Source organism: Saprolegnia parasitica (assembly GCF_000151545.1).
Source record: "Saprolegnia parasitica CBS 223.65 unplaced genomic scaffold supercont2.86, whole genome shotgun sequence".
Lineage (NCBI taxonomy): Eukaryota > Oomycota > Saprolegniomycetes > Saprolegniales > Saprolegniaceae > Saprolegnia > Saprolegnia parasitica.
The window spans coordinates 75,027-84,433 of record NW_012156480.1 but is presented as its reverse complement, the minus strand read 5'-3'; the positions used below and the strand labels follow the sequence as shown (position 1 = coordinate 84,433).

At 57.4% G+C, this 9,407-nt stretch overlaps 5 protein-coding genes across 5 annotated transcripts; 3 read left to right on the top strand and 2 right to left on the bottom strand.

Annotated features, from left to right (window-relative positions):
* Nucleotides 1-17: 17 nt before the first annotated feature.
* Nucleotides 18-2,101, top strand: SPRG_10952 (hypothetical protein; the record flags this gene model as incomplete). Its single annotated transcript, XM_012351782.1, has 3 exons — nucleotides 18-806; nucleotides 870-1,299; nucleotides 1,347-2,101. The coding sequence occupies 3 exons, from the start codon at nucleotides 18-20 to the stop codon at nucleotides 2,099-2,101; spliced, it is 1,974 nt and encodes a 657-aa protein (XP_012207172.1).
* Nucleotides 2,102-2,342: 241 nt separating this feature from the next.
* SPRG_10951 (18S rRNA biogenesis protein RCL1) lies at nucleotides 2,343-3,668 on the bottom strand. The gene is made up of 3 exons (XM_012351781.1): nucleotides 3,152-3,668; nucleotides 2,575-3,104; nucleotides 2,343-2,517 (listed from the first exon to the last, which is right to left on the bottom strand). The coding sequence occupies exons 1-3, from the start codon at nucleotides 3,620-3,622 to the stop codon at nucleotides 2,388-2,390; spliced, it is 1,131 nt and encodes a 376-aa protein (XP_012207171.1). The 5' UTR covers nucleotides 3,623-3,668; the 3' UTR covers nucleotides 2,343-2,387.
* Nucleotides 3,669-4,256: 588 nt separating this feature from the next.
* Nucleotides 4,257-4,886, bottom strand: SPRG_10950 (hypothetical protein). The gene has a single exon (XM_012351780.1). It carries the CDS (start codon nucleotides 4,848-4,850, stop codon nucleotides 4,263-4,265), a length of 588 nt encoding a protein of 195 aa, XP_012207170.1. The 5' UTR covers nucleotides 4,851-4,886; the 3' UTR covers nucleotides 4,257-4,262.
* Nucleotides 4,887-6,185: 1,299 nt separating this feature from the next.
* Nucleotides 6,186-6,485, top strand: SPRG_10949 (hypothetical protein; the record flags this gene model as incomplete). Its single annotated transcript, XM_012351779.1, has 2 exons — nucleotides 6,186-6,335; nucleotides 6,390-6,485. The coding sequence occupies 2 exons, from the start codon at nucleotides 6,186-6,188 to the stop codon at nucleotides 6,483-6,485; spliced, it is 246 nt and encodes an 81-aa protein (XP_012207169.1).
* A 1,094-nt stretch (nucleotides 6,486-7,579) lies between these two features.
* SPRG_10948 (pantothenate kinase) lies at nucleotides 7,580-9,187 on the top strand (the record flags this gene model as incomplete). The annotated part of the gene is made up of 7 exons (XM_012351778.1): nucleotides 7,580-8,122; nucleotides 8,197-8,262; nucleotides 8,311-8,517; nucleotides 8,567-8,644; nucleotides 8,693-8,779; nucleotides 8,829-8,903; nucleotides 8,961-9,187. The coding sequence occupies 7 exons, from the start codon at nucleotides 7,580-7,582 to the stop codon at nucleotides 9,096-9,098; spliced, it is 1,194 nt and encodes a 397-aa protein (XP_012207168.1). The 3' UTR covers nucleotides 9,099-9,187.
* Nucleotides 9,188-9,407: the final 220 nt, after the last annotated feature.

Genomic DNA, 9,407 nt, shown 5'->3' with positions numbered 1-9,407 from the left:
TCTTTGCGACCATTACGATGGCGGCCCCCGACTTGCTCGGGTTCATGCTTGCGTTCTACATCGTGTTTGGTGTCGCATTTCTTCATCGGCTCTACTTTGACGTCGTGTTGGAGGCCATCTTGGACCACCTCCACGCGTTGCTTCGGCTCGTCAAGAAGGGAATGAAGGAGGTCGTGCGACTAGCCAAGCTTTTTCTCGTCCGGAAAAAGAAGAAGCGGAAGCCCAAGAAGCTCGGTCCCGACGGCAAGCCGATCGACCCCAACAACGAGGACGAGGCGGCGAAGAAGAAGAAGGAAGACGACGCCAAGAAAGCCCTTCAGGACAAGGAAGCGAACGAAAAAGCTAGGGGAGAGGACGCCGACACGGTCGAACCGATCATTGATTTCGCCATGGAGTATGGCATGGAGACGCTTGCGTCCTTCTTCCAGCCGACGATGGTGATCATTATGATTGTGTTTCGCGCCGAAACCGGCATTGCAGACAACTACCACATCCGCGTCCAAGACCTCGAGTACTACTGCTACTTTTTCATCGTCATCATCGCGTACCACTTGCTCTCGGACGTCTTCATCTTGCACGCGCTCGAGCTCTTCAAGGGCTGGAAGCTCTACGACTACTTTGTCTATTGCCGGTACCGGTACATTCAGCGCGAGAAGCGCTGGAAAGGCCTCGAGCACAACCTCGACGAGTGCATTGAAGAAGGGCTTCGGCACCTCGACCAGATGTGCTTTTCGTCCCAGTACCATTTCATGTGCGGTGTCCAGACACTTGCGATCCTCGCGCTCGTCGTCGCGATCGAGATCATGGTGGACATCTATCTATTGATGATCTGTCATCGTGACAGGTTGACTGATTTCGGATGTACGTAGGTGCGCAACAAGTACAACATGTTTGCCGACCCCGCGACTCTCGCCCTCGTGCCGTACATGGCCTTGACGTGCTACTGCGTGCGCCGCATTTGCCTCTACTTGATCCGAAAGCTCGCCTTGTACAAGCTCCGGCACGAGTCGACCATGTGGATCGCCAACCCGGAAGACGAAGACATGGACGTGCCCAACTGGGAGGAGCTCGAACGACTCAAAGGCGCGTCGCACGAAGCGTTCTTGATGAACCAACGGCTCACGTCCGAGACGTTCCGGTACAAGTTCCTCAACTACAACCGCGCGTGGATCATCGAGCAGCTACCGAATATTCTCACGCCCCGAACGCTGCGGCGTGCGCGGCCGTACTTGATTACGCAGTTTTCAAAGATCATCAGCAGTCTCAACCCACAAGTCTCGGACGACGACGACGACGACAGTACGTGTTCATAGTGTCTTCACCTTAGATATGCATGCTGCAACTAGGTGGCCGGCCGCATTTTGGGCCCGTCTCGCTCACAGCACCGTCCCGCGACATCATTCGGCTCTGGCTCGCCAAAGCCCGCCGCCGCCTCCGACTCCGCGAAGCAGTGCAGCCCATCATCAACGCCGCGCGCAAGGTTGAGTGCGAGAGCTGCCTCAGTCGTCGCCAGCTCCAAGTCGAGCTCATGATTCCCCTCGAAGTCATGGGCGACAAGTTCGACAAGGTCTACCCGAGCGACGAGTTCAACGTGGCCGAGTGGAAGGCGTTCTTCATCAAGCACGAAAAGTTCCGAACGCTCTGCCTCAACTGCCTCGCCAAGCAAAAGCATGAAGCGCGCATGCAGCCGCTTGGCCTCGGCGCCAACGACCAAGCGATGGCCGACGCCGAGACCGCGGCGGCCCTCGGGTTCGGAAGCGTCCACCTCAACGCCGCGTCGCGCGCGATCCTACTCAAGTGGTACAAGCTCGGCCAGGACCGCGTGTTTGGCAAAACCGGCAAGCGCCGCGCGGTCGCCAACGTCAGCGACGACGAAGAAGACGCCGCGCTCCGAGGCGCCAAGTGGGCCAATCAGCCCGTCTTCCTCAACGCCGCCTCGACGGCGATTGCAATCAAATGGCTCGTGGCCGCTCGCCTCTCGATCAAATCCAAGATGGGCGGCAAGAAGATCCAGCCCCTCGAGGCGGCGCCCAAGCCCAAGCGCAAAAAGCCGCCGACCAAGGGCAAGGACATCGAGAAGGCGAAATCGCGCCGCAAGTAGTTGCTTGTTCCTCGTCGCTTTTACAAGTCGTCGTGTAAGCCTGCGCAAAGCACATGTTGAAACGGCACCGGATTGGCGGCTTGCATCTGAGTCGCATCTGATTCGAATCGGACGGTCAGGAGCGTCGCGGGAGGATCCGTGGCCACATGGTCCGCTTCCAGCGCAGACAACGTTGGCGCACCATGGTACACGCGTAGCACCGCGTGGTGCCTTGTCCTGTACGTATTCAGACGACATGCAGTGGTCGGTTGGTTGGTTGTATATAGTGTAGTGGGAATATCGGGGTTTAAGTAACTTTTCGACAAATTTTGAAGCCCAGGCCAAGGCACGAGAGGAGCACGGTCTTGGTCTCGTTCTCGGCCTTGATCTTGAACGTGACACCGAAAAAGTCGCGCAAGTGACGCAGAAACTGAATGCTACGTCAATAATTCATGTGAGCCAGCGATACTACTACAATCCAGTCGTGTGAGTACCTGTGGGGCGTGAGCTTGCCAAAGCGGACTTTCGAGACGTCTTCGGGCGACAGCGTCATGAGGAGGAGGGTGAGGCACTGGTTGGTCGTGTCGACGCAGCCGCCCTTTTGAATTTCTTCGCAGAGCAAGTGCGACGCCGTCTTGGCCACGTCTTCGGGGAGACTGCCGCTCGTGGCCGCGGCCTCGGCACCCAGAACGATACCGGTCGTCGTCTCGGCGACGAGCGAGAGGCCAAAGCCGGGCGAGAGACCCGACTCGGCGCCCTTGTAGTGGTCCGAGTAAATGTACACGTCCGGAAGCAGCTTGTTGAAGATGCCACGGCCCGTGTCGACGATGCGGTTGGCGGTCTGCGGCGACACGCGCGTGCAGTAGGCCACGCCGCGGATCCGCTTGATGAAGCCGTCGTCGACGAGGTGCACCGACCGGAGCTGGCGCACGATCGGGCAGCGAAAGATGACCTCGCCGCCACCGAGCGGCGGTGCGCCGCGCTTCTTGACCTTGAAATCGAGGCCTTCGTCGAGACCAAAGTGCTACCGCGCCTCATGAGATCGAGATACAAGAAGGACACGGATTGTACCTTGATCAGCGGCAGCGTAATCGCCTTGAACGAGTCGACCGAGACGTCGACGTCGTCGTTTGTGATGCCGCGCAGCGTCGCAACCAGCGGCTTCTTGGCGAACGGCGCGAGGGCTACGAGCGGCTCGAGGAACCAGCCGATCGCGCGCTTCGTGCCGCAGTCGTGGTCGATCGTGCCGCCGACGATAAAGCCGGGCGTGTACTTGAGCGACGTACCCGTCTCGTTGATTTCGATCTGGCTGCCGTTCGTGAGGTTGTCGAGGAGCCGCAAAAAGTTGGCTTCAAACTCCGTGATGCCGGGCTCGTCGCTCTCGGCGCGAATGTTTTGGATGAGGATGCGCCGGCCGCTGAGCGTCGCGCACACGAGCCGCTGCCGGAAGTGGGCGCAGCCTTGGAACTTGAGCGTGCCGCCGGACGTCGCAAAGGACGACGCGAACCCGCCCCGCTTGGCCGGATTGCTCTGCTTGCTCATGCTATCGCTGTGACGCAGTAGCAACTCGGAACGATAATTTCATTGGTGCCAGACCCACGGGCGCTCCACCAATGACAGGCCAGATACGAGCTCCGCCAATCACACGCCGGCATTGCGGCAGCCAATCCGCATCGGCGACGAGGCGCGGTTTTGGCGGCGCGGTTTCAATTTGATTTCGGTCACCGTTGCCGATTATGGTCGTGGCTCGCCCTGCATGGCGGCGCAGTTCTCTGGACGAAGTAAGATTACGTTTCGGAGCTCCCACTTAAGCATATTTTCTTTCTTCTGTCGCGTAATTCACGGCAGCACGAGCGTGCCTTGCTGACTCTGTTCTCAGCGGAACGGGACCAGCTTATCCAGTAGACTAATCTCGGCGCTGATCTCGGAGCGGAATTCAGTGAGATTTGCACGGCGGCAAGTCCGCCCCGTCGCTCGGCCAAGATGCATTCGCGCTTTTTGTCGAAGGCCAACCTATCTCGCCCCTTCGAGTACGCCTTTCGCCCACGTCTCTGCCAACCCTCGAAAATCGAAGATGCGGAGGAGCTTGGATATTCAGGGACGGCGACGACGATAACGAACTCGTCCACGTCGCCTCCGGCCCGAATCAGCGAGCGAGAAGTGAGATAGAATCGCAACATTTTTAGGGCATGCTAGGCGCACGGCGGAGACGTCGTGTCTCGAGCAGCGACCGGCGCGATTTGTCGTAGTACTCTTGCCGCAATCGAATGTCCGAGTTCTCGGGCAAGTCCTTGATGGCGACTGTGAGCGTAAAGTTGGACGCCCCTGGCGCGACGCCGAGCACGCCAATGTACAGTGCCATACGGGGGCCGTCGCGGGCAAATTCGGGCAAGTACGTTGGCAGCGACACGTGGTCGTTGCCGCGCTGTTGTGCAATCCACGACGAGTGGCCGCGCTGCGGCAGTGGGTTCTCGGCCGATAAGAAGAGCGTCGTGTCGCCTGTGACGGCGACGACGTCGACCTCGATCGCGTGCTCGTGCGTATGGCGGGCAACACACACTTGGTAGAACGCATAGGCATCTTCGAGGACGCTGCTGTTGAAGGTCATGTTGGGCGAGAGACGACTGCCCCCGACGCGGGACGCAGGCGACGGACCGTCGATGGTCAAGACGACTTCGTCAAACCCGGCACACCAGTTGGCCTGGTCGTCCGCGAGCAGTGAGTGGAGCGCCGCGAGCAGGGCAAGACACGTGGGACGAAGCGCACGCATCGTCGTCGGGTATCTCTGTGATCGACGACGGCAGCCGCTGTAACTGGTTTTTGAAAGAGAATGTGGTTCGGCCGAGTAACGTGGCACTGCGCTTCTGTGGGTTCGTCCCACGGGTTTAAATATACGACGTTCCAAATCCATCATCAGCACGTCGCTTCCTGCAGATCATTGCGAAATTTGCTGCGCCATGGCACTGTGCTCGATTTCACCGCTCAAGAAGGCCACGGAAACCCCGTTCTTGCCGCCGATGCACGACTCGGATGTCCGCCGGCAAGTAGTGTACAACGACCCGAAACCCACGCCCCTGTTGGAGAGTAGTACGCCGACGATGATGCTCGCCGACGATGCCCTGTGGCGCGACGACGAGCCCAATACGGACCAATTCTTGGACGACTTATGGCTCTTGCAGTATTTCTTGTCGTAATCCGAAACAAGACATTCTATTTAATCCACAGCGACTTGATGACGTCGGTATATCTTGAAGGAGGACCTAGCCCTCGCAACGTCCCGCGTCACAGGGTGGTAACGCCAAACGGCCGCGGCCCATATCTCGCGCGTCGGTGGAAAATCGAAGACAAAAACGATCGCATCGCCGGAGGTTGTCGTCCTCTTTTATTGGAGCTAAACATCGAAGCTTGCATGATTCTACCGTACTACTAGTACCTACGTAGTCCTGCTGGATGGCGGAATCACCGTTGGCATGAGTCCCATCCACGGATCAGGAAGAACCCATGCGGAACCAATGCGGTATGCAATCGAATCAAGCTTCCGTGCTGCAGGAAGCGAGTCGCATCACGACAAAAATCCATGGCGTAGATCATTGCCGTCGTACCACCGCGGCAACGCCATCCCTATCAACGCCATCGCGGTGCCATCAGCTGGTTTCTCACCGAGGGTTTCAGAAGGGCGGGACACTGCACCTGCTACCGCTCTAAGGAACCTTTTTTATGTTGTTATGAACGCACACGAATGATTGCAATTTTGCAGAAATATGGGGTGGCTACCATTGCAGGACACTGCTTGATTTGGACGAGAGGTCGACACGATACCGTATTGCTGTGTTCCGTATCCATCGAAGCGAGGTCGGGTGGGACGCGGAAGATAGCGCCATCTCCAACCGTGTGTTCCAAAGATTAGTTCGACGTTGGTCGTCCCACCGCGGTTGCCTTCGAAACGACCGCCGACGTGAGACGTGCGGGGTGCCACGTCGCCGTGCCGTTCGAATTCGAGGCCTCGAGTGGTCGTCCCAGAGGCTGTTGGGGCCACCATTCTCGATCACGGACATCTCTTTCAATTGTATCCATTTCAAAAAAGCACCCTTTCCACCACCAAGTCATGGAGGCGCTGCCAGCCACCTCGAACTTTGCCGTCACGTCGTCGGCCAGCGGCAAGCGCGTGCTTCTCGTCTCGCTCACCGAGAGTACCGAGGACGTTGTCGAAGCACCGCCCAAGCGCATCAAGCTGCAACCCATGCCGCCGCTCAAAGTGAATATCGGCGACGCGGACGATGAAAGCCCGCGGGATGTGGGCGCCGACGAGATTCTGTTTCCAATCTGGCATCTCACGGACCTTGTGACGGACAACGACCTCATGGACGAGGACGACGCATGGCTGCTCGAGTACTTTCTCTCGTAAGCAAGCCGCATCGGTGTGTGCGCGACCTATTTAATTGCAAAAAAGATCATATTGTCTGCATTTCCATCCAACTCAATGAGGAGCATCAAGTTCCTGGAAGTATCAAGCAAGACGCCTTCGAACGAGGCCCTTGTATACTCTACCGTCGTCCATGTTGCGGCTACTATTGGCAGATAGCACCCAAGAACTTGATACCTTTCAAGATTCGATTTCGAAATCGGGCGCCAAGTGATCTTCCGCATACCGTACACTAACGTCACCCAGAAGGGCAACCGGACCAAGACCAAGCACCAGCACGACCCTTGCACTTCCAAGACAACATTGCTGAACGACGTCTGTACGACACCGATTCGCTATGTACAAAGCTCAAGCTATGGATACTTGAAAGCTGCGTGAGCCGCTCGGCGCCGACACCTTTGCAAGCAGCAGGCAACGGAAATTGATACGAAGTCAAGGCCAGATTGCCACCGAGCTCTCAATCACCCGTCCCCGTGTAGATCTCAGTGACAGCACCCTAGAGTAGGCACTTGGGCTACGCTTAGGATGGGGCTGGATGCGGGAAGATCGTTCCGTGCGTGCCAAAGAGGACTTGGCTGCCGCTGCCATTGTCGGAGGATCGTGACATGTGTTGGCTTTTTGCCCGTCAAAGGTTTCTCGTAAGCGATCTGATTTTTCATAAGCGATATCGAAAACGCAAGTATGTTATTGACACATATCGAAATGCGGTGTCTTGATTGTCAACTCGGACAGAGTTGGGCCACTAACTGCTTTATCTTGCTTGCATTCGTAACACAACGGCGACATCCGATGGAGGCGCTTCCATTGCTCTTGCTCGCGTGTTTCAGGTTCCTGGACCGGGTATGAAAACACGATGACGTACATTTGCACCATTTAAAAGAGACGCACAAGCAGGCGCACAAGCAGGCAAGGACGTCGCACATGGTTCTTGTAGAGCACCAAGCTCAAGGCCGTCGTCGATGTCATTCAAGCATACCGCGTGGAGATGCGCTGGTGCTACTTGTATGATTTGATCGTATTCCATTCAATGTCGCCTAGGAGTACTTGATGCTGGTTTTATTTTCGGCACATGCCGAATGCAACGAAAAAAAGCCTCGATGCTGGCACGGTTTGCGCTGGCGACGGTCGTCGTCGTCGGCCTCGTCGTGTTGCGGAAGCGCAAGCTCAAGCGGCTCCAGGCGCGGATCATCTACCACCGGGACAAGGACCTCGGGCGGCTCTTCGGCATGGACGTCGGCGGCACGCTCGGAAAGCTCGTGTACCTCGAGCGCGACGCCGCCGACCTCGGCGACGTGCACGCGTACATGATGGCGTCGACGACGTACGGCAAGTCGGCCAACCGCGAAGACGGCATGGCGCTGCAGCTCTCCACGGGCCGCATCCACTTCCTGCGCTTTGAGACGAGCAAGCTCGAGAAGGTCGTCGAGTTTGTACGCCACCGCTGCTTCCACCGACACATCCGCACGATGCCCTGCACGGGCGGCGGCGCCTTCAAGTTTAGCAAGCTCTTTGAAGACAACGTGGGCATTACGCTGGAAAAGTGCGACGAGCTCGCGTGCCTCATCCAAGGCCTCGGCTTTGTCATGCGGCATGTGCTGGACGAATGCTATACCTTCAAGGTGGGTCCTCCTCCGTCTCCGCCAGAGACGATGGCTTGTCGAACGCACGCAATCATCGAGTGTCTGTGTACTAGAACGTCGCCATGAACCACCAAGGCATGGGCCAAGCCACCAAGACGATCGTGCATACGCCGGCCAGCGTACGAGCACCATCGACTGGGACGACTGCAGGATCCTGCTGCTTGTAGGAGCTGTACCCGTTTTTGCTGGTTAATATTGGGTCCGGCGTGAGCATCCTCAAGGTGACGAGCGAGACCGAGTACACTCGCGTGTCGGGAACGAGCCTCGGCGGTGGCACGTACCTCGGTCTCTGCAAGCTCCTCTCCAAGTACAAGAGCTTTGACGAAGCCATGGACGCGAGCATCGTCGGCGACTCCAACACGGTCGACATGACGGTATCGTCTCCCTATCGCTGGCAATCGCAATTGCTGAGGTGGGATGCAGGTCGGCGACATTTATGGCGGCAACTACACGCAGTTTAACCTCTCGGCCGACACGCTCGCCAGCAGCTTTGGCAAAATGGTGACCGACTGAGCTAGCTTGTTGTACTCTACAGGTATATGGACGTAGGGCACCAAGTACGAGCCCAAGAGCGGCGTCCGCGACGAAGACGTGGCGCGATCGCTCTTGATCATGATCACCACCAACATTGGCCAAGTACGACTCGTCTCCCTCAGCATAACCTCGACGAGCGGGCTCTTCTTAGGTCGCGTACCTCAGTGCCCAGCGCTCGGACACGCAGCGGATTTACTTTTGCGGGAACTTTCTTCGTCAAAACGAGGTCCGCCTCCTCCTCTCGACCGTACATCCGTCCCACGCATGGTACCTGTGGCATTAGATTGCGTCGCGCCAGCTGGCGTATGCGATCGACTACTGGTCCAAGTCGCAAATGCAAGCGCAGTTCTTCCACCACGAAGGCTTCTTTGGCGCCCTCGGTGCGCTCTTGAAGCACAACCAAGACCTCCTCGCGCTCTAACTCGACTACCTCTCGAGCTCTCGACCTCGATCGCCTCGATCCTCCTCCTGTACAAGTCCCGATAACCGCATGTAGTACAATGTCTTGGCTCTTCTTCTTCTTGCGTCTTGACGACGAGCCGAGCCGCATCGTTCCTCCTGAGAGCTCGACTGCTTCCATGTGCTTTATCGAATTGCTAGAGTCTCCTGGGTTGGTTTCGAAAGCGACGGGAGACATGACAATATTGTCATGATGTTGTTTGGCTATAAGATTGTCGGGGATCGACGATCGCCACACTCTTTTGGGTGCGTATCTTGGGCGTCCGGATAC